The 23,399-nt window shown below is 43.5% G+C and overlaps 2 protein-coding genes across 3 annotated transcripts in view; one reads left to right on the top strand and one right to left on the bottom strand.

The window, feature by feature from the left end:
- RUMY1 (regulator of UNG2 and MKLN1 interacting yippee protein 1) overlaps nt 1–15,733 on the bottom strand; it is a 90,083-nt gene extending 74,350 nt beyond the window's left edge. The window contains exon 1 of the mRNA XM_088448550.1: nt 15,615–15,733. The gene's annotated coding sequence lies outside the window, so the exon portion shown is untranslated. The remainder of the gene's footprint in view (nt 1–15,614) is intronic.
- A 330-nt stretch (nt 15,734–16,063) lies between these two features.
- SRGAP2 (SLIT-ROBO Rho GTPase activating protein 2) overlaps nt 16,064–23,399 on the top strand; it is a 153,973-nt gene continuing 146,637 nt past the window's right edge. The window contains exons 1-2 of one of the 2 annotated variants that reach the window (XM_088448563.1): nt 16,064–16,200; nt 17,785–18,250. In XM_088448563.1, the coding sequence (XP_088304689.1) occupies nt 18,184–18,250 (67 nt within the window). In that variant the 5' untranslated portion in view covers nt 16,064–16,200; nt 17,785–18,183. The remainder of the gene's footprint in view (nt 16,201–17,784; nt 18,251–23,399) is intronic. The other variant, XM_088448564.1, reaches the window with a different exon arrangement.

Genomic DNA, 23,399 nt, shown 5'->3' with positions numbered 1-23,399 from the left:
GCATATTCCGTTGCGCTTTACAATTGTAAACATTAATAGAACAAAACTGGGTAATAACAGACAGATATATAGGTAGGAAGGCCCTGCTCGCAAGCTTACAATCATGCACCATCTCCTTCTGTAAGAGGAATGAAGAGTTTAGCAGCGATAGGAACCCATACTGGCATGGTAAGGAAAAGAATGTATGTCAGAAGTGGCATCAAAGACCAGCTTATTTATACAATACCTGAGGAGGAAGTGAAAACAAAAAGTTCTCTTTTAGTTTTAGATACTGGCTCCCCCTATCTGCTGTTTCTTAGTAACAGCAGAGGCTTTGTATACTAGCCATGATTAACATTGGCTTTCATTTTGCATACTAGCCACCAGAAATGGGGATCTGTTTTTACCTGTCTGAAATGTACAGTAGCCCGGGAATGACACCAGACCCACTTTCCAAAGCATATGGCATTCCATTCTCCCATGAGTTTTCTCATTCTTGCTCAACTGAGAGAATTATGGAGACTGACAGCATTTGTGAATAGACACTTACAGCCATAACTATAACATTAAATAACTAACATTTTACGCATAGTTATATATTTGCATACTTTCCAGGGACATTTTACTGCTAGTCATTTTGCATTTATCCACAGGCACACTCCATACAGATATAGAGGTGCATTTCTAGGAAATCTGAAAAACACTATTCAAAACATTTATTTATACATTGTTGTTGCTTTAACAGTACAATAACATACCTCATAAGCTTCCCTGCAACATTTGTACTTTGTACTAGCTACTGCTCTCACAGAACGCCAATGTAGTTTATGAGCGTTAATGCTTTTTAATACTGCAGGCAAAGTCAAAATTGATGCAGAAAAAAAAGAAAATGCAGGTGCACACTCTAAGCACTAAGGATACTGGTAATCAAAACAATTATAATACACTCTAACAATTAGCATGGAATAAAAATAAGGTTCTTAGCAGATTTGGGCAAATATCTATGCCAACCTACTACGTCACGGTGACCTCATCAGGTGGGTTCCTAACATGCCCAATACTGACACATTAAATTTATCCAGGACTTACCTATAAAAGTGCCCATTCTAATGTGAAGACTGCAATGCAAGGACCTATACTAATTATTATTATTATTTATTTATATGGCGCCACAAGTGTTCCGCAGCGCCTTACAAAGTACATAGACAAATAAGTAACCAGTGACTTACAATACAATACAATACAGGACATGGATAATAAACATTGCTATATTAGCGACCTTTACGCCCACATAAGCAGCCAAGTGTTAGTTGCCCTAGTGGGGAGTAAGAGATAAGTTAAATTACAGTAGAGAGAAGCACAAGAGGGTAGAGGGCCCTGCTCGAAAGAGCTTACATTCTTTAAGGGAAGACAAACAGGAGTGACACAGAATGGGGTAGGTGGGTAGAAAGGAAGATGTAGCAGCAAGTAAGGATGAGAGTTGAAAGGCTTTAATGAAGTAGTGGGTCTTAAGAGCTTGTTTGAAAGATTGTAGAGAGGTGCAGAGTCTGATGGGAGAGGGAGGGAGTTCCAAAAGGTGGGGAGCAGCACGGGCAAAATCTTGGAGGTGGGAGTGGGAGGTAGTAATCAATTGGCATGAAAGGCGGCGTGTATTAAGTGAACGAAGAGGGCGGACAAAAGAGTGAAGGGAGATGAGATCATAGATGTAAATGGGAGAGGAATGGGTGAGGGCTTTGTAAGTGAGTGTGAGAACCTTGAATTTTGTTCTGAAAGGGAATGGGAACCAGTGGAGGGCTTGCAAAAGAGGGGGGGCAGATGTAGAGCATTTGGAGAGGAAGATGAGCCGAGAAGCAGCAGTGAGCACAGACTGGAGAGATGGGATTTGGGGAGGCCAGCTAGGAGAAGGTTACAGTAGTCCAATCTGGACATGACCAGTGAATGTACAAGGGTTTTGGTAGCATCCTGGGTGAGAAAGGGTCTGATTTTGGAAATATTCTTGAGATGGAAACGATAGGACTGCGAGAGGTTCTGAATGTGTGGTTTGAAGGAGAGGGAAGAGTCCAGGATGACTCCAAGACAATGCACTTGGGGACTAGATGAGATAGTTATGCCATCTATTAATAAAGAAATAGTGGGACATGATGTTATGTGGGAGGGTGGGAAGACTATCAGCTCAGTCTTAGACATATTAAGTTTGAGAAATCACTGGGACATCCAGGAAGAGATAGCAGAGAGACGAGTCAGTAGAGAGGGGGAAAGATCAGGTGAGGAAAGGTAGATCTGAGTATCATCAGCATAGAGATGATAATGGAGGTCAAAAGAGCTGATGAGTTTACCTAGAGAGGAAGTATAGAGAGAGAATAGGAGAGGTCCAAGAAGAGAACCTTGGGGAACACCTACTGTAAGAGGCTGTGGGAGGAAACAGAGAAGGAACGGTCAGAGAGGTAGGAGGACAGCCAGGAGAGAGCAGTGTCACGTAGACCAAGGGAGTGAAGGATATGCAGCAGTAGAGGATGGTCCACAGTGCCAAAAGCAGCAGAGAGGTCAAGGAGAATAAGCAGGGAGTAGTGGCCCTTGGATTTGGCAGCAAGGAGGTCGTTGCTGACTTTTGTGAGGGCAGTTTCAGTGGAGTGGAGAGAACGCAAGCTAGACTGAAAAGGGTCAAGGAGAGAGTGGTAGGAAAGAAATGTGGTGAGGCAGTTGTAGACAATACGCTCAAGGAGTTTGGAGACAAAAGGGAGGAGAGAGATTGGTCGGTAGTTAGAGAGAATGTTAGGATCAATGTTAGGTTTTTTAAGAATGGGGGGAGACAAGGGCATGCTTGACTGCAGAAGGAACAGTGCCAGAAGAGAGGGAGAGATTAAGGAGGTGGGCAAGACGGGATCAGGCAGAAGGAGAGAGGTAGCGGAGGAGGCAGGAGGGGAGAGGTGGAAGGGGGGAGGGGACTGGATAAGGGCCTTAACTTCCTCTCCAGTCACAGGGGAGAAGGATGTCAGAGTCTGTAAAATGGATGGGGAGGGATGATCCGGGAAAGGAGGAGGTGGAGAGCTGGGGGACTGGTTGGATATGATTTCCTGACGTATGGAATCAATTTTAGAAATTGTGAAATAGGTAGCAAAATCAGTGGCAGAGAGCAAGGAGTGGAGACGAGGAGGGGGTGGGCAGAGGAGGGAGTTGAAGGTGGAAAAGAGACGCTGGGGATTTGAGGACAGGGAGGAGATGAGATTCTTAAAATATGACTGCTTAGAGAGGGAAAGGGCAGCACTGTAGGATGACAGCATGAATTTGAAATGGAGAAAATCTGCCTGAGAGCGTAATCTTCTCCACTGTCGCTCGGTGGTTCATGAACATCTTTGCAGGTATCTGGTGCATTTGGAATGCCAGGGTTGAGGTGTGGATTTGCGAGGGTGAGTAGTGATTGCCGGAGCAACAGAGTCAAGAGTAGAAGTAAGGGAGGCATTGTATAGGGAAGCAGCTTGTTCAGCACAGGAGAAAGAGAGGATAGGGGAGAGAAGTGAGTCAAGTAGGGAAGAAAAGAAAGTGTTGATAGCTTCAATGTTACGCTTAGTGATGGTGGCTTTCGGAGGTAGAGGAGGGGAAGGAGAGAGGGATAGGTTAAAAGAGAGGAGGTGATGGTCAGAGAGGGGGAATTGGAGTATGCAGAAATTTCACAATGGTGAGTGAATACCAGATCAAGCAAATGCCCACTCGCATGGGAAGCTGAGGAGGTCCATTGGGAGAGGCCAAATGAGGAAGTGAGGGTGAGTAGTTTGGAGGCAGCAGATTCTGTGGGGATATCAATAGGAATATTGAAGTCACCGAGGATAATAGAGGGAAGGTCTGAGGAGAGAAAGTGAGTGAGCCAGGAAACAAAGTTGTCAAGGAACTTGGAGGGAGGGCCAGGTGGACGGTAGATGACAGCTACTCTGAGGTGTACTGGTTGGAAGAGGTGTATAGCATGAACTTCAAATGTGGAGAATGTAAGGGATGGTTCTGATGGTATATGTTGGTATGAGTAACCAGGGGATAGAAGGACCCCAACACCACCCCCATGGCGACCCCCAGGCCTGGGGTGTGGGAGAAGGTGATGCCCCCATAAGAGAGCTGCAGGAGAAGAGGGTAAAATCCAGGTTTCAGTAATGGCAAGGAGATTCAGAGAGTTGGAGATGAAAAGGTCATGGGTGGGGGCCAGTTTGTTACAGACTGATCTGGCATTCCAGAGGGCACAGGATAGAGTGACAGAGTTGATAGGATAGATGTGAATGAGATTATCAGGGTTGCAATAGCGTGGAGATGAGATTACTTTGGGAGAGCGAGATGAACAGAGTGTAGGGATCATGCGTGCTCCTGTGCTAGGAGGGGACCCTGTAGGAAGTGGGCAGGGAGGGAAATTAAGGAGACATGGATGAAAGTGGGGCGAAGTGACAGGGAGATAAGTAAGGAGAGATTAGCAGTGGGGTAGTAGGATCCTTGGGGGTATAAAAGAAAGAAAATGGAGTAATGGGAGAAGAGGGGGAGGAAGGCAGAGAGAGAAGGGGAGACAGAAGGAGGTGGAGGAGACCAGGGGAAAAGGATAGAGGTGGAATTAGAGGGCGGTACAAAAGATTAGTTAGAAAGTGAGTGAAGGGAGGAGTTGAAGACAACATGGTCATGGTAAGGATGAGGTACAGTTTCAGCACAACAAAAATATATTATTGAGTTTTGAAAAAGTAGAGATTAGATGGGAGCAGAAATTGAATATTAGAGTAGAGAGTGGTAGTAGCTAGATGATGTAAGACTAGGAAAAAGAGCTAAGGTAAAAAGACATTATTAGAGTTAAGCTGACATTAACAGTATTCAGTAAGATTGTCTGTTAAACATAGAGGCAGCACAAATAGTAGCAAGTGATGCCAAAAGTTTTTGTAGCAACCAGAGGTCAGTGTTGAAAGTCCAGGTTATGCAGTCTGCAGGAACTTATAGCAGTGAGATTTTGAAATCATCTTTTGTTGTGGTTTTTTTTCCAAATATAGATTAGGTTTTTAGAAGTGCAGATCGGTTGTTTCCCTTCTGTTTCACTTTGGTTCAACGCCCGTCTAACGCCAGTATTAATCTTAAATTGCACTTCTGAAATAGGGCACTTCCAGCAAGGCTATTCCAGCCTACTAATGACCCATATGTAGGAGACCTGGCATGTTAAATTACTGATTGCTTACAAGCCCAGCACCCTCCCACTAATATGGCTAGCAATAAATTGAGTAAAACAATAGCACATACCACTAGCACATACCACAAAAAAGTAGCAAATACCACTAGGCTATTAACAGGCTCAATGAGCTAACTAACAAAGAAACTAAAAACATCAAACTAATATACTATGCAGTGATATGCTAAATAACATTGCTTATCAGCAAAAGTCTGAGACTTGTAGTCCATTACCGAAGTTCTCAGGCTGGCCAATATATATTCAATATAGCAAAAGTCTGAGACTTGTAGTCCGTTACCTAATTATGTTTAAAATAAGGGTGTGGTGTGGTGCGCAGGCCAGCCCCTTCCCCCAAGTCAACATTTATGCAAAGTGAAGCAAAACAAAAGCTTTCCAGAAAGTGTATGTAAAGGTCCAGTCACCTGTATTATTTTTAGGACTATCAGCATCAAATTGCATTAATAAGGCCTGAAATCACTTGTTAAATGCTGAAATATTACTCACTTGTACAAAGACAAACAGAACATCACTACTAGACAAACTTATAAAAACTATAATAATTTGTAAAACTGTGAACAACAGTTAGAATAATAAAAATTACTGAGAATAAAATATATAGTATTGTGCAATTAGTGAAAAAAATTGTAAATAATTAAATGTAAAAAAATACTTTGTAGCCTATAACAAGTATTTGCCAACTTTACACATTTGTGGGGCTAACTTACATTAGAAATAAACATATTGAATCTACCCTAAAATATATATGATATATAAATAATATAAAGCAAAAACAATGAAAAATATAATAATATTAAAAAATATATTTGTGAACGGGAATGAAAAATGTATATCACAGTCTAAAGAAACTATTTATAAACAATGCAAATGTATTCATTACAACAATTATTAAATATTAATATTACTGAGATGTTACACTATTGTATGTATACAAAAGTATTAATAGCCAACCTATAAAAAAAAAAAAAGCACATGAAACAAGTAATAATAACCAGCAGCGGCTCCTGTCCTCTTACCCGAGGGGGGCTGCTGCTGCTGGCCTGGGTCCCGGCTCCTACTCAATGAATGGGGCAGGCGTCGGGACATATGCTGCGCATGCCTAACACTAGCTTCTCGAGGCTGCATTTTTTGCAGTCCCGAGAAGTCCTGTAGGGCTGCCTGAAAGCCCGGACTGGCAGTCCCAGGGGGAGGAGACACCTCCCCCTGGGACTGCCTGTCTTCAGCGTGACTGGCAGGCGGCGCTTCCAATAGGAAGCCACCTCCAGTCACTGTGAAGCCAGTGTAGTCACGGACTGCACTGGCTCACTCACTGAACAGTGGAGGATTTTACTGGGGAGGGCTGCAGCCACATAGCCCCTAAGTAAGATCCGCCACTGATAACCCAACTGACAATAAAAGATTATTGCTATAGGAAACGGAGTAGAGCTGTGCTCAGTCTCCATCATCAGCTTATATTGTGAATTCTATTCAAATGTCTAATATTTTTCAAATCAATTAGGGGTGAATTATGGGAGATGCCTGTGATGTGCCATTGCGATGCATTGAAAGGCCAGAAAGAACACCCTAAATTGCCTAAACTCACCCCTAAATTGCACATTTTATTTTGCAGCCCCATAGGGTGCGTAATAAAATACGCAATATAGGGTAAGTGATTATATATATTTATTTTGAGTACCCCTGTTCCTGTTATTCAGGTACTACTGGTGGACATTAGTGTTTAAAGTAAAGTTGACAGTTACTACAGGTGAAAGTACTTCCTAATCACATAATATTCTCATCGTATCTTCTCCCATGCTGTGTATTCTAGATTAACAATAAGGGCAACAACAATGAAAGGAGGAAACCAATTGAGCAATCTAGTTCTGAATAATACACATCGGTGTAAATTACTGCCCAAAAAGCAAAGCTTTCTTTATTATAGGCATGATCATTTTGTGTGATCTATTTTACCCTTCATATATCAGTGTATACCATTGCTGTAATGCTCTCTTTTTTTGTACAAATCAAAACTTAAATCACGGAAGATGGGGGGGGATATTTTTAAATACTTTATTTTTTTTAACTCAAAATCATGTGGAAACTACAGTTTCCACCATTATTAATAATGTGACCTGCGGTCTAGCCCTGTGTTCCAAGCTCTAAAAAGAAAGCTGTTGCCATCCTCAGAAGAAGATAGCCACTGTGGGCGGAATTCAATTGATTCCTGCCCCCATCGCACCCGACGGAGCTATTCAATTCTTGCTCCTGTCGGGGACGATCAGCTGCCCACGCTACATTTCAGCTCGCAGCCCCTGGGGGGTGAGAGCTGAAATGTGCGAAAAGTGACATGTTTGGGCACCCAAACATCACTTTTCGCGATCGCGCCCAGCACTTTAGTCGGGTTTAGCTGCTTTACACGGCTAAACCCGACCACTTTGGATGCGATCAGCATGAAAATCTGGAACAATTGTATAGCGGCCCGCGAACTCCTGTCACTTTAGACGGGAGATGAGGGCCGCGAAAACAATTGAATTCCGCCCTTTATGTCTATAGAGGCATTTCGGAGGAGAGGGAGCTTGCGATCCCTCTAACGGAGAATTCGTCTGTCGCTAAAGAGTTTCAGGACTGACACTGTGCTAAATTAGGAAATATTTACTATATATTTGGTCAAAGGCGCTGATGGTTGGAAAAACCGTCACATAGTAAATCTACCCTTTTCTGTATAGGTTCCAAAGACACAAGGAAAGAGCAGGAGCCGCTTTACTTACCATCCTGTTTATTTTATCTACTTACTGTTATTTATGAGTGAACCAACACATTGTAAGGGCTGCCATGAAGTACTAAAAGGGGAAATCTTGATTTATTAGCGCCAACATGATTTCTTTTTGTTTTGTAAATTACATGATTGTATTTAAAACTATTTTTGTCATGACTGTTTTTTCAACGCTGTGTTAAATTTGAAATCCAAAATTTAAGATTAACTTTTCACACTACTAATGTGTTTTTTTCTGGGTGTGGTAAGAAAAAATAGAGTTATGGTACAACAACAACATACCTTAGATAACTCTTTTTCTTCTAGGTTCATAGGGTCTACAGAATCTACCTTGGGGTATGTAGTTGGAGAGATCCATTGCACCAAACAGCTACAGCTTTGAAGCTCCCAGCATGCACTGGTCCTCCTCCCTATTTACCCCACCTCCAAACACAGGCATTCAGTTTGTATACAAGCCTAACAGCAAGAGACGGAATGTGGAGAAGGAAGTACAATGTACCCAAGAAACACTCTCAAAATACGAAGAGGGAATCAGTGATACAAAAAAGCAAACAACAGATCCCAACTGAGGCCAGGTACGTCAGGGTGGGTGCTCTGTGGACACTATGGACCTCCAAGAAAAAGAGTTATCTAAAGTATGTTATACCATAACTCTGATTTTCTTCTTCAGGGTCTATAGGGTCCACAGAATCTACCTTGGGGATGTCCTAAAGCAGTTCCCTTAAGGGTGGGGACGATCCTGAGCAGAAAGGAGAATCCGCAACCCAAAGTAAGAATCCTGGGAGGCAAAAGTATCAAATGCATAGAATTTTATAAAGGTATGGACGGAAGACCAAGTGGCTGCCTTGCACAGCTGTTCAGCTGAGGCACCATGTCTAACCGCCCACGAAGGTCCGACAGACCGAGTAGAATGTGCTGTCACCCTTTTAGGAACAGGGTGTTCAGCCTGAGCAATAGTCGTATGCAGCCAGCAAGCCAAAGTCTGCGCGTTTGCTGGCTAGCCTCGTTTGTGAAACCCATATAAAACACAAAAGAGCTAATCTGATTTCCTGATGGAGCTGGTACGATCTACGTAGATACAAAGGGCTCAAACCACATCCAAGGAAGCTTTACCTGTAGAAAGGTTTAAAGACTGAAAAGCTGGGACTGCAATTTCCTCATTTATGTGGAAACGGGATACTACCTTCGGAAGGTAATTTGCCTTCATACGAAGGATAGCTCTATTTTGAGCAGGCTTCCTTGCCCTCATCATCGTCTGGATCACAGAAGCAGAGAAACCCTTGGCCTTTAAGAAGGAAACTTATTTGGAGTAGACCATGAGTCAGACATGAGATTCGTCAGCTGCTCAGACTGAGGGAAAACAAGAGATATGGCAAGAACTTACCTTTGTTATCTCCGTTTCTACTAAGTCCATAGGGTCCACAGGGTTGACCTTGGGGTATAGTTGGATCTGGATCTACGGGCACCAAGCAGTTAAAACTTTAGCTGCTCCCAGGATGCACTGGGTCCATCCTCCTCTGTACCCTGCCCCCGAGCCACAGGCACCTCAGTTGGTAAGTAGCCAAGGCCGAAGGAGATAAAAACAGAGAGAAGGAAGACTGGAACACACAAGAACCATGCTCACAGAAAGGGAGACCGAAAACTGGTGACCTGCCTCCCGCCGGAGCTAGAGTGTACACTACATCCTTAGAGGCGAAGGTGTAAAATGCATAGAACCTCAGAAAGGTCGGGATGGAAGACCATGTGTCCGCCTTACATAGCTGAACAGCCGAGGCACCACGGCCAGCAGCCCACTAAGGACCCACAGACAGAGTAGAATGAGCCTTAACAGAGGCCAGACAGGCAAACCCTCCTTTGCATAAGCCTCACAAATAACCAAACTAAGCCAACGGGCTAAAGTTTGTTTGTTGGCAGGCCAACCCCTCTTGTGAAAACCAAAGAGGACGAACAAGGAATCCGACTTCCGAATGGAACTAGTCTGGTCCACATAAACTTTGAGAGCACGGACCACATCTAAGGAAGCCTCACTGTCAGGACTGTGACTATTTCAGTACATAAAGATAGATTACTTTTTCCAAAGTTCCTTTGTGGTCGTTGGAGGAGCTATCCTGCTTGCTGGCGTTCTTCACATACAGGGAATAGAGAGTTAAAGTGATCATCTGTTTCCAAGGTGTTGTCAGGTTGTGGGATTCCTAGATTGCTCATTATTTCAAACCTGATTCCATTTGGGTCACATGTTCTGAACTTGCTATGGATCACCGACCTCTAGTATAAAGCCTGTTACTAACTGTCTCTCAGTGTCTGTGCAACATTACTTTTAGGTCTTTCTTGGACTCCTGCCAGATCCCTGCTGTGCCTGTGGGTTGCTGTGGATTTTGCTATATCTCCGCCCATGTTCCAGCTAAACTTCTGATGCCAGTTACCAGCCGCACTACAGAGCTCAGCATAGTCATTGCCTAGGTATTGCTTTCTGCTCCACTGCTGTGGTTTCACCTTTTGCTGCATTATTTACATTGCCTGTTGTCTCTTACTCCTGTGGACATCGAACCCATCTTAGTTACAGTTGTCAACTGCACCATAACAGTTATCATCACCGCATTGCGGGGCTCAACCCCATTCCAGATTCTAGTAACACTGCAGGGTTCAACCCTGTTCCTGAACCACACCGCTTCACAGGGCTCAGCCCTGCTTTAACCTTCATTGCATCGTGGGGCTCAACCCCGCTCCGGATTCTAGTTACACTGCAGGGCTCAACCCTATTTCGGAAACCTCACCGCATCACAGGGCTCAACCCTGCTCCAACCTCATCGCATCACAGGGCTAAATCCTGCTTCGACCTCCCCGCATCACAGGGCTCAACATTTCTCCGACCTCACCGCATCACAGGGTTCAAACCTGCTCCGACCTCACCGTATCACAGGGCTCAACCCTGCTTTGACCTCACCACATCACACGGCTCAACCCTGCTCCGTCATCAACGCATCACAGGGCTCACTCTGCTCCGGATTTCCACCACTACAGGGTTCCACCCTGGTGAAGCTCTTCTATACCATCCTGAGGTGTTAGCCTCATACTGGACTCGGGGTTCCCTACCATATTAGCTATTCTGTGTTAAAGACTATAAATGGGGGGTTTCTCCTATACTCATTATTGCTTATGTGAACCTCTGTGTTGTTGAGACGTTAATATTATATTTCTCCTGTGAATAAATTCTATTTACTTTTATTCCGTGCTACCGAGATTTCATGAAAAAGGTCATTCCTAAAGCCACCCCAGTTTATTGTGCCTAGTAGGCCTGCCTCCTCCCAGGAGTCTCAAGTGTCGGCAGCTGTGACACTCACCAGCCGAGAGAATAGGTGACAAATGCCAGCACAACAATTTCCTGATTAATGTGGAACTTAGAAACCACCTTAGGAAGAAAACCCAGGCGAGTGCGAAGCACCGCCCTGTCCTGGTGAAAAATCCGAAAATGAGAACGATAGGAAAGCGCCCCCAATTCTGACACCCTCCTTGCCGAAGCAATAGCCATGAGAAAAACAATTTTATCTGTCAACCACTTGAATTCCACCGACTCAAGAGGTTCAAATAGAGGACCCTGTAGGGCCCGAAGCACCACCGCCAAATCCCAAGAAGCCACAGGGGGAACAAAGGGAGGCTGAATCCTGAGAACCCCCTGGAAAAAGGTGCAGACATCTGGCAAAGTAGTGATCCTACGCTGGAACCACACAGACAGTGCAGACGCATGAACTTTCAAAGAAGCTAGACGTAAGCCTAGTTCCAAACCAGAATGAAGGAATGCCAAAACCCTATCTCGGCCCTACTCATACTGGTCACAAAACAGCGACCATTCCAGCACAGCGACTATCATTGTGACCTGTGCCAGCCTAAACCACTTTCAGCTGCTACATACCCAGTGATCACCAGTATAGCTGTGTAAGCCCCTACTGTCTCGAGAATTAAGTCCAGGCGGCAACCCAAGTACCGGTGAGCGTACTAGCTCTAAGGGAAAGTCGGGGGCTGTTATTGGCGGAAGACCTCCTTAAGCTGGCCACACATCTAAAGATTATCTGTCCAACCAGCCAAGTAGTTTATTGGTTGGAATGAAAATCTGGTAAGGTATAAAAGCAAATGACAATCAGCAATTTGCTCCCAAACGCCGGAAAATGGACAAAAAAATGTTGTTTGAACAAATAGTTTAGATCAAACATTTAAAAAACTTGTCTGAACGACCATTTTCATCTGTTTTCTGGCATTTAGGAGCAAATTGCTGATCATCATTTACTCCCATATGTTACCAGATTTTCATTCCAACCAATCAACAAGTTGGCTGATTGAATGTAAGTTGGTCTAGTGTATGGCCAGCTTTAGTGTGGCTCTAGGGTTCTTACACAGCAGCATACTGGTGATCGTAACAATAATGCTGAATCTTTCATTATCTTATGAAACAAAGAGACCACAATGTTGACAATAGAAATTAAATACATGTTTAGTAATTCTTCTGTTTTTTTGTTTTTTTTTATAAAAACAAGTGTAACAATTTTAACAGTAAGCTACAACTTAAAGCACAGTTAGGCATTTGTTTAATTGCAAGTGTAAACAACTCAACTATAACTTAGCTAAAACCATGACATTTTGCAAACTTTTAAAGTACATTCACAATGTGTGCAAGAGTGCTTACAAATGTAGATCTGCATTAAAAAATATATGCTTGTATAAATAAGTATTTTTCCCTATAATAACTCGATGTATGTTCATTGAAAATGCTATTTTACAATAGTGCACTACTAAACAAAATCACACTGAGTGAACACTTCCGCTACTAAAGGAAACCTCTCTCCTACCAAACAGGAAAATGACAGGAGACAATAGCACAACAGGTGTCCAAAACTGAAATCTAGCTGCTTGATTTCCTGACATAGTAGACGGTCTCTCGTCACGTATGTAATTACATAGGGGCCTATCTATCAAGGTAGTTTTTCATAAAATAATGCACAAACAATAGTTTGTGCATGAATTTAAGTATCAACTCTATGTACCAATAGCCTAATGCAGAAGAATTTACAGAAATCTCTTGCTAAAGGCCAACTGTGGGTGCAGATCTCAGTCACCATTATTATCAAAGGGGACTACGATCTGACACCTATATACCAAACTCCAAAAAAGTGTTAACCACTTTATGCCTATGGGGCATATCCACAGGAGAGGGATCTTATGATCCCTCTCCTGCAGCCTCCGGAAACTAACACTGCGCAGGGTCAGATTCTCAGGAGTAGTCTCTCAGAAATGTAAAAGACTCCTCCATTATGCCGGGGATGTAACTGCATGGGACAGCAGTTATCGCTACCGCCATCCCTGCAAATTAACTCAAGTACATCGCGTGGATATTGTCATCCACAATGAAAATATCCATAGCAGTACTGACTGTTAATAATTGTGGCAATGCTGCGATTAATAATACATAAGCCCCATGGTCCTAATGTTCAATTTTGTGAATCCTGCATTTAAATAGAGCCATTGTAGCAGTGTACAACATTTTTAACTAAAAGCTATTGTGAGCAAACCAGGGATGCCAGATCACGCAGTCTCCGGTCAGGCCAACAGTAACCATGTTGACATTGTAATGTTGACATGATGGTGTCAATATTATGAATGTCAACTTTTGACAGGCGTCATGTGGACATCCTCAGACTGTCAACAAGATCACAATGTCGACATCCAAACTGTTGCCTTGTAAAATGTCAACAGTTCGGGTTAGGCACGCTGGAAGGGTTAGTCAGTGAGGGAGGAAATTTTGGCATTAGGGGGAAGGTTAGGGATAGTGGGGAAAATACTCCCCAAAATGCTGCTGCTGAGACATCACCACAGGGACTGCTCCTCATGTGATTTCTGGGACCCAGAAGACGACGCTGGAGCCACTGCAGCCGCCGAGACTGTGTAAGACTCCTCTAGACCACCAGAGACCATTTATCAACAATTCATCCATGTAGACGTCAATCCAATTCCACGCGAAAAGTGCGAGTTGCCGTTGCAACAGCGTTAAAACACCAGCAACGGCACCACATCCCAAACCTGGCTCCGAGCCCCAATTTGCATAATTTTGCCCGGAGCCCTATGGGATTGCGAGCACTTGTGTGTGAATTCGGGCTGCTGTCAAATGCGCCCGTTGTCACGATGACTCGCACCCATGAGTACATTGCGTGGAAATGGATTGACCCCCAACTATGTTGACCAATTTTCCTCGGCCCCATCACGCTGCTACTCCTCTATCGTTCGCTCTGCATGGACTGCAGCAGTTGGTCACTGATCGCTCTCTTTGCCCTAATGTTCTAGGGGGCAGTTTAGGCCCGTATTCAATTAGTTTCGCACCCACGATACTTTTCAGCATGCCGGACTTTTCGCCTACATCTCGTTTTTTTAGGGCAGAAACTTTTCGCGCGCGTCCCCGCGATTCGCCGTATTAAATTCCAAAGGACGCGAAAACGCAACCTGGCGAAACTTAAACAGGCGGAAAGTGCTGTAAAAAATGGGGAAATCAGCCTGACACTCCCCAAACGATGCACTAACATTGGGAATCAATATAGATGTCCCCGATTTGCCCTACTGAGGCTATTCGGGGTACTGAAGTGCTATCAATTGCTTCAAAGTAGTGACTTTGCTCAAGTGGTGAAGAATAGTTATTTGCTTATTTTTAGCGTGAAAAAAAGTAGTCCTGTCAAATTTGGGGTACTTAAAAATGGGTGGAAGCACGGTTTAAAGTTGCTAAATTGTTGTTTTAAAAAACACACCTTCAGCAAGCACCTGCAATCAAATAAACCCCTCACCCCTACATGCAGAGCCCCCTAAAGTCTATTTCGCTAGTTTTTAAGTTTGTCCCCCCACTTTGCACTTTATCTCACCCTTTTTAAAATATTTTTTTTGGGATGTTCCTCTTTTTTTAATATTTTTTTTACGCAGTTACCCTTTGGGGGGCTGTCCCAAGGTGGCAGAGTGGTTTCCCCACCTTTGCACCCCAAAATTGCGATTTTGCACTTTTTTCCCCCGACACCTATTCATAGGCAAAACTTTTTCGCCTATTACATTGCATTGTGTTTTTGCATAAACGAAAAGTGTTTGCAATTGAATGAGGAAACTTTCCGCCTGGCGAAATGACATCATCAGTGATACTTTTTCACGGATTCTGACTTTTTGCCACTAAATTGAATACGGGCCTTACTTGATTTTGCCTCTTGTGGCTCAGAGCCGAAGTCTGTATGGCATCCATTGCTTCTACGCTAGGCACACACCAATCGTGACATTTATAGATCATCCCTCCATGAGACTTGTATCAACAAGGAATGCAGCGACTCTGGGAATAAAGACAACAGTCCCAATTCTCTACTGACGTTTCCATGTAGTATAATTTCATAAATGTGAGGTAACTTCTACTCTCTATAATATTTTTCTATTACCTAGAATAATGTACAACAGGTGTAGCATTTTCACTAATAGTAAATATGTTTTCCTAATGAACACAACAAAAGTGGTGACATCAGAAGTAATTTATTAGAGGATATCGGAACGGCGCCGTACACACACTGTGTCCCCCGCCTACAGAACAGATGTGTACACTGACAGGGACAGTGCGTTATGGTATATGCGTGCAGCTGCTGCCCGGCCAGCAGGGAGTAATATAATGTTATGTACCTTGGCTGCTGTAGGTCACTGTCACTGACCAGGACGATGATGCGCACTTCCGCCCTGCGCGTGTCCAGCCTACCTCACTCGCTGTTTGAATCTCCCGCGACGGTCTCCGCCCACCCATCAGCTCGATCCCATGCTATGCCACTTGCCGACAGCCCCGCCTCTGTCTCTCATAGGCAGCAGCGCAAGCCTCGCCCGGCATTGTGTTTTCTCCTCTCTCATTGGTTTCTACATTTGACAGTCAAATCCTACCATCACTCACACCTTTCCTCCGTATAACACGCCCTTCTTACTAAGGTTTGGGCACGCCCCCACAGTTTGAAGCGCTCTCCAATTGGCCCCGACGCTTGGTTTCTGGCAACGCCTCTTACAAGTACCGCTTTGGCTGTGTCAGCTGTCTGTCATGCGCTCGGCGCGTTGCCATAGGGCTAGTGAACTAGAGTGGGTGGGACTAGGGTATTCCACTGGGAATAGTAGTTACAGAAGGCGATCCCTGCCTGCTCTTTTTATGGATTGATCGGGATCTGAGTGAGAATGAAGAGATTAGGTCTGGGCTTTGGGAGAGAACAGCCCCTACAGCAGCAGTAAGGTGAGCAACAGCTCCATGTGTGATAGCTAGTTCTCTATGCGACAGTGAGGAAAAGCAGGGATGTATTGGGGTGTGTCGGGATCCCCTGTGTGCATCGCATCACCTAGTGTGAGGGAATGCAGCGTATTGTGGGTGGGAGAGAGACAGGAATGTCCGTGTGTCCCTCAGCCCTGTTGCTTGCACTCTGCAGCAATAACTCTCGGGCTGCGGGACTACTTTTGTTGTGTTAGTAGTAGTAGTAGTAATGCAGAGAGAACAAAAGATCCGCTACTCTGAGGAGGTGGCCAGTCCCTGGTATGTGATGACTGGTGTATTATACATTGTAATGTAATAAGCTTATATCCTGAGCGTCTGCATGTGCCCTGACTCCCAATGGTCGCTTTTAGTTCACTTTCCCTTTAAATCTTTATTTCCGTCCCTGCGTAGCATGTGAGAACAAGACACATGGATTCCATGGCTGCTCCCTGCATGCAGTGATCTGGTTGATAGAGATTTTGGCAGGGTGGATCAGTACAGGGAGGGATTGTAAAGAATACAGCCCATCCTTACAAAGAAGGCTTGTGAGCAAGTCACCCCCCTGCATGCATTAAGCAAGCTCCCAGATGCTGACATTGCTGTATGCGGAACCCTAACATGTTAGACCCCTGGCTTCAGGATTTACATTCAGTGTAATTACACAGAATTAGCTAATTGCTTGTGCAGTAACATTCACTGCTTTGTTGCAAATCCTACAATCCAATTTCCTGTCACATTATCTGGTCCCTGTGCTCTTTTGAAGTGTAAAGGGATGGAGGGTTTTCCTTCCTGGATGACCTCTCTCCTCCCCTTTCCTCTTACTTTATGCCAGAAGGCAGCTCCCTCTCTCCCTCTCCTATTTGTTTGACTTTTGTTTTTCTCATTGGCTATCCTCCTGCTGGGTTTAATGCTGTCTGTGCCCTGTAACCACAGCATTCCATGGGCCACAGAGCTATTTCTGGAGTCCTTAGGAGGATAGACATTGCAGCCCTTCCTGGATACATGTGCCAAATCTGACAAAAATACTAACTGCAGGAATCTGTTATTATGCATTGTTCTCTGCCTGACCATAGCCTGCACAAAGTGTCCTCATTATTTTCTATGTATTTGAGGTGGTGTTCTGTGAATATCTTGAGGCTAAATGTGCTGTGGTTAGGCTGCATACATTTATTCATGCAAGTCCTCAGCAAGGGGATATGCATATGGCCTGCAATAACACAATGACTATACTCAGGGGAAGTAGAGCTAAAATCTATTAATATACAGTTTATGCCGACACATTATATACAATCTATGAGGTTGTATTGATTCATCTTTTGTAATTGAAGTCAGATGAAGCTTTCTAGTTACCTGTCCACAAAGGCCATAAATAGTATATTATTACAATTGTGCAACTTGTTTTTACACAGAGCAGTATTTCTTCTTTCCATCAGTAATTGGGAGATGATGATTTTGTAGGTTATTTTTTTGTGCTTGCACTGACTGCTGTATTATTATGAAATGTTTCTCTTGATAGGTTGTTTACGTTTTTCATTTAATATATTATCCTGTTGCATTTCCCATTTCCAGCCCAGAGAAGCCCCTTTCCCCCCTCCTATTTGCATTCAAGTCCCTGTCTGTGTGAGATCATTGGTGGAGGTGAAGATAGCCATGCTGTTGATTTGGGGAAGGACTTAACACTCTGTACTGTTAATGTCTGCAATCAAGAAGGGACTGCAGGAGCCAGGGCTGCTGCTTGGGATTTGGTGCAGGGAATAAGGCCAACACTGCTGCATCAAGCGTTTGCTTTGCAGACAGCTGCATGTTGTCTGAAATACCTAGAGCTTTCCTTGCCCCTTACTGCTACAACCTACAGTGCCTTCACTTCTCCATGGACTAACCGTCTACAGGATCACTAACAAAACCACATTTGATTTACATCTGCAAGAACCATTCAAACCCAGGATTGCAGCAACCAAACCAGAGAACATGACATCGCCAGCAAAATTTAAAAAGGATAAAGAGATCATTGCAGAGTATGACACCCAAGTCAAAGGTATTGTATTTATTCTACGCATTTCTTTTCATTCTTTGCTGAGTTGGAGGTTTTTGGGAGGTGAATCAGGAATCCGGTGTGTTTCTGATTTAACCAGCAATGTAGGATGGGGATTTGCATACATTTTTTTAAAGGGCTGGGCTGTGGTATGCTAGTTAGCAGGGCCTGAATGTTTTAAATCCTTTTTATGCAGTATCTGTTATAGGAAGCTGTTAACCCCTTTGCTACTAAAATGGCTAATGCCAGATTATCTCTTTTGCAATCAATCTTGTGACTATGCTGACATGACGTTTACATATTCTGCATAATGCAGTGTGTATATAGCATTTTGTGGTAACCACTTTACTTCCAGTGTCATGTTTTATTGAAATTTAGATCTAGCAAGAATTGCAACAATAACATAGTCAGGTGTTTGCAACAATGTTTCTGTGTATTGTCCTTCAGAATTAGCACAAAACTGCATATGACAACAAACACATTTTAATTTGGATTTCACATTTTGAATATATGAATTTAGCAACTTTTTGGGAAGGCTTTGCAATTACAGGGTGCAAGGATTCCTTTAAGAAATAGACCTGTCAGGATTCAGAGGTATCATGACTTATGTTGTTTAAACCTATTTAAAGGGACACCTCCATAAGGAAATATTTTGTAGTATGTAGTAGTGTCCTGTAATGTAGAATAATAAAATGTCAGTTGTATTTGTGTTTGGTTTTTTTTCCATCGTCTGTTATTGATGTGGAGTCACTGTGTGTGTGATGGCCTTTTGTGTCTACAATAGTCTTGGCCAACAGTTGGCTCTCATGTGGTTTTATACAGTAGTGCTTTGTTTGCTGTGACAAATCATTAACAACATGTTACATTTCTGTAACATAGGGAGTGTAAGAAGCTAACTAACTACACTTGGGATTGGCAGTCTCTATACTTTGCAAGATCTTTGCATTGCAGTCTGCTGAATAATTGTTGAATTGCTCTTTGTGGCCTATTTATCATTGATGGCAATGGAAGCCTCATAAAGTAGAATTTCCTATGGCTGCATATCACAGCGATATGGTATAAATTTTGGAGGGCTATTTAGCAAAAACCCTTTGACAGCAGCTTTGATTGAAGTTTGTCTACTTTTCTCCCAGCTAGGATACTGTGTCTGAGGGACACTTGAATTGTGATCACTGTGAGGGAAGGAATCCCTCTCCAGCTATAAAGCCTCTATAGAGACAGGGCAGCTTATGACATTTGAAGATGGCGATCGCTAACTGTGCCAGGAAACAAAAAACTTAGGTGAAAGATTTTAAAGAGGAATACCCTTAATAAATAGGCCCATTGACCTTGTGAAAATTGATGTAATCGGTTCCGAGTAAAAGTAACCGGCATGTTTTCAGCGAGTTTGTCACTAAATTTAAAGTGTCAATTGGTTATAAGCCTGGTTTTGCCTCATAGCTAATTGTCACTCTAAGTTTAGCTGTGGACTCACTGAAAACATGCAGTTCCTCTGAACCAATTACATAATCCCCATTGTGTTTTAAGGGAGGTGCCATGTGTCACAGGTCCCACACTGCAATAAAAAGCACAGATATGACTTAATGTATACAGGCACTACTTGTACAAAACTTGGCTTCTTGGCCTCAGCGTTACTCCAATAATTCAATTTCCACGGCTAATACTAACCATGATATACACAGCACTTTCCGCTAATCAGCTATGTTAATTATTTTGAAGAGCAGATAAGTCACAGGTAGCTATACTAGAGAGGAAAGATACAGAGAAAACTGCAGCTCCACTTTTAACAGTAAAACATTAAAAATGTAAACTTTTTTTTTTTTTGTTAGCAAACTTTATCTTCGACATATATATTAGTGTTCACTCTAGGTTCTATGTTGGGCAGGGTGCCGTTCTTTAAAGAGGATACATCTGCGTGCGCCTAAAAATGGGGAATGGCCTCATGTTAGCCCCCTTTCCATCACTCTAGAGGGTATGCCCAACACTAACGGAAGTGCTGAGTTGCCCACAAGCTCTTCCCGCACTGTGAACAGATGCCAGCGGAGAGTGTTCATTCACTGGGGAGGGGGGGCGTGGGGCAGAAAGAGGCACAGTGGGAGGTGGGGCAACACCATAAAAACAGGGTGCAGTTTAGTTTTTTCTAAATCGGGCGGAGAGTTCCGCTGAAATAGTTTAGCAGGAACGCTATATATCATGCATTATACTGTTGTCATGAATCTAGAGGTGGAGGCCTGCTCTTATTTTTGTCTTTTGTCTGAAGCACTTAGGTGCTGTCCAACAGTGTGTTAGTTAAGTTTTCTCCTCCATTCTTACGTAAAATTAGTGCAGCCCACAAAATGGCTGCTTCTGCTAATAGTGGTGATGGATATGCAGCTGTGTTGCTTGTGGCTATGCCAATTCATTTAGTTTGGCCCACTCACTCCTTTCCCCATTTAAATGTCAATCTCTTGATTGCGGCTTGTGATTGGTTCTCTTTCTCATAAATTCCCCATCCACCCCCCTTTTTAGTTATCTTCTTCTAAGGGGAGGGACATACAAGTACCAGTTATTATTTCTAGTTATTTATATAGCGCACACTTATTCCACAGCGCTTTTCAGAGAATATTTAGCCATTCACATCGGTCCCTGTCGCAGTGAACTTACAATCTATGTTCCCTACTGCACACACGCGTTATTTTTTTGTTTGGAGCCTATTAACCTACCAGTATATTTTTGGAGTGTGGGAGGAAACTGTAGTAGCCAGGGTAAACCCACACAAGCACAGGGGGAATATACAAACTCCACACCTTTTAGGGCTGTGATTGGAATCCAACCCAAGACCACAGCGCAGTAATGCTAACCATCACACCATCTGTATAACTTTTCCGTAGGCGCTAATGTGGCTTTAAGAGGAAATAATTAAAATGTAAAGGCCTAAATAATTGTTTGACAGTCCTGTTCATCAATGTTTCAATATACTTTTGCAGTGTGTGGTATTATCCATTAATTTCTGTTTCCTTTGTTGAAAGGATTTTTCAATTGGCAAGTTTCAGTTTTTCAAGTTTTATAATTTTATGACACAGCCTGATGAGGAACAGCTTGATTCTGTTGCCAAAATAATGTATAGAAACTGGGTGAGTCCCTTCTGGCAACAGATGTGCTCGAATAATACTAATACACCCAAGTTAAGATGAGTTTAGCCGCACCCATGAGATGAACACTGCTCCCCATTCAGATTGACTGGAGGGTGAGGTGCATGCTAGGCTGGGATAGAAGTATTAGCTTGTAAAATACTGTGTCCATGTATATAAATGAAAACATTTTATTCTATTTACTGCCTAAAAAGTAAAGTAAGGAATTGACTGGTGGTGTGATGTGATGTCAATAAAAACCAGAAAAAGGGGTTCTTGGAGTTGGAGAAATGTGTCAAACTTAAAGAGGACAAGTTAAAGAGTTTCCCATAACAACCTATCGTTTTATGGCTTGTGCTACATACATTTTACTTTAAAATCTGATTGGTTGCAATGAGCAACACTTTCACTTGCCCTCTTTAGAATGTTTGATAAATCTCCCTCTAATACAGTAGTCACAGGAAGGTAAGCAGCAGGAAATGCCAGTAAACACTTTAGTTATAGGGAAATGTGTATTGGTAGCAGGAGGAAAGTTTATATTTCCACGTGATTGGTCACTGGTAATACACCACATCAAGTATTCGGCACAGTACTTGAGGCATTTAAAAAAAAAAAAAAAAATTGCTCGATTTAGCACTGCTCATTGCAGATCCCGCACGCAGTCCGGCCGTTTCTGGGAGGGGGCTGTGACATTTGGGAGCAAATGAAGAGGACAGGATCTCCGTCGGTGACGGAGATTTCCTGCCCTCTTTTTTGCATCTGCGGTGCCTGGCTTGCTTGACTCCATGGGTCACTTAGCCGGCTGATGGGAGCGCATTGGATCTAATGCTGCGTCCTAGTAATGCATGCAGGAGGCATGACACCTCCTGCAGCATTTTCATATTAGTGCTATTGCAGCTGCTACCATGTTAGTAGCTGCGATAGCAACTCTGGGCCTGATTCAGAGCCGCTCGTAAGCAGCCGCTCGTTCGCTCCGAGCGATGTTCGCATAACTGCGCATGCGTATGGGTTGTAATACGCATGCGCGAACCAGTTATTGCGATCGGAAATTGTGTGCTCGCAAAATAGCGAATGCCTGCTAATTTGAGTGACAGAATGAGGCATTTGTGGGTGGTAACAGGGGAAGGTGTATGAAAACGGGGAGTGGAGATCCGAACGCAGGCGTGTCAAACGGTCAAAACGGGCGTTTTAAGGGTGTGCATAATTAACAAAGCAGCGTCATCGACCACGTCACTTGGTTGTTTCTTAGCCTGAACTGTTCGCATGATTGCGGTAGGAAAATCCAACCACAAGCACTGCGAGCAGTTCAGATGCCTTTCGATGTACTCGATTAATCTAATAAATAGCGGAGATGACGTAGGATGCGAGCGGCCATGGGGCGTTTTTAAAAAAATAGCGAGCGCATGTTTCGTTCGCTCGTTCAGACATAGAGCAACACTGTTTTGCAGGCAGAAAAGTATTGCGCGCCTGCCCGCGTATCCCCATATTCAATTCTAAAGTACCCGAAAACGGAACCCGGCGAAACTGAAACAAGTGGAAAGTCATGTCAGATTTGGGGAAATGAGTCTGACACCCCCCAAAAGATGCTCTGACATGGGGGTTAGCTATGGTTACCCCGATTTGGCTTACTGAAGGTATTTGGTGTTTTTAAAAGGGGTCAATAGCTGCTAAATAATGTTTTTGTATAAGTGGTGAAGAATAGTATTCTGGAGGTTTTTTTGCAGAAAATAACTTATCCAAGCAAATTTTGGGTACTTGAAAATGGGGGCCAGCATATTTTAAAGTCGCTAAAGTTAAGTTAAAAAAATCGTGAAAAATCCACCTTCCGCAAATCCCTGCAATGAAAAAAACACCTGGGGCATACTTGGGAACCCCCCTGGAGTGTAGTTCGCGTCAACAGACCGCAAAGAGCGAGCGCTCAATTTAAATATCCGGCCCCTTTTTCTGAACGAACGAGCGAGCGCAAATAGCGTCCGGCTCTGAATCAGGCCCTCTGTCTCCTGCTGTATCAGGCCCTGAGTCTGATAAGGGTCAATAAAATG

Source organism: Taudactylus pleione, unplaced genomic scaffold, assembly GCF_031769625.1.
Source record: "Taudactylus pleione unplaced genomic scaffold, aTauple2 ptg000458l, whole genome shotgun sequence".
Taxonomy (NCBI): domain Eukaryota; kingdom Metazoa; phylum Chordata; class Amphibia; order Anura; family Myobatrachidae; genus Taudactylus; species Taudactylus pleione.
Note: the sequence above shows the minus strand (reverse complement) of the source record. Positions and strands in the feature narration are given on the sequence as shown.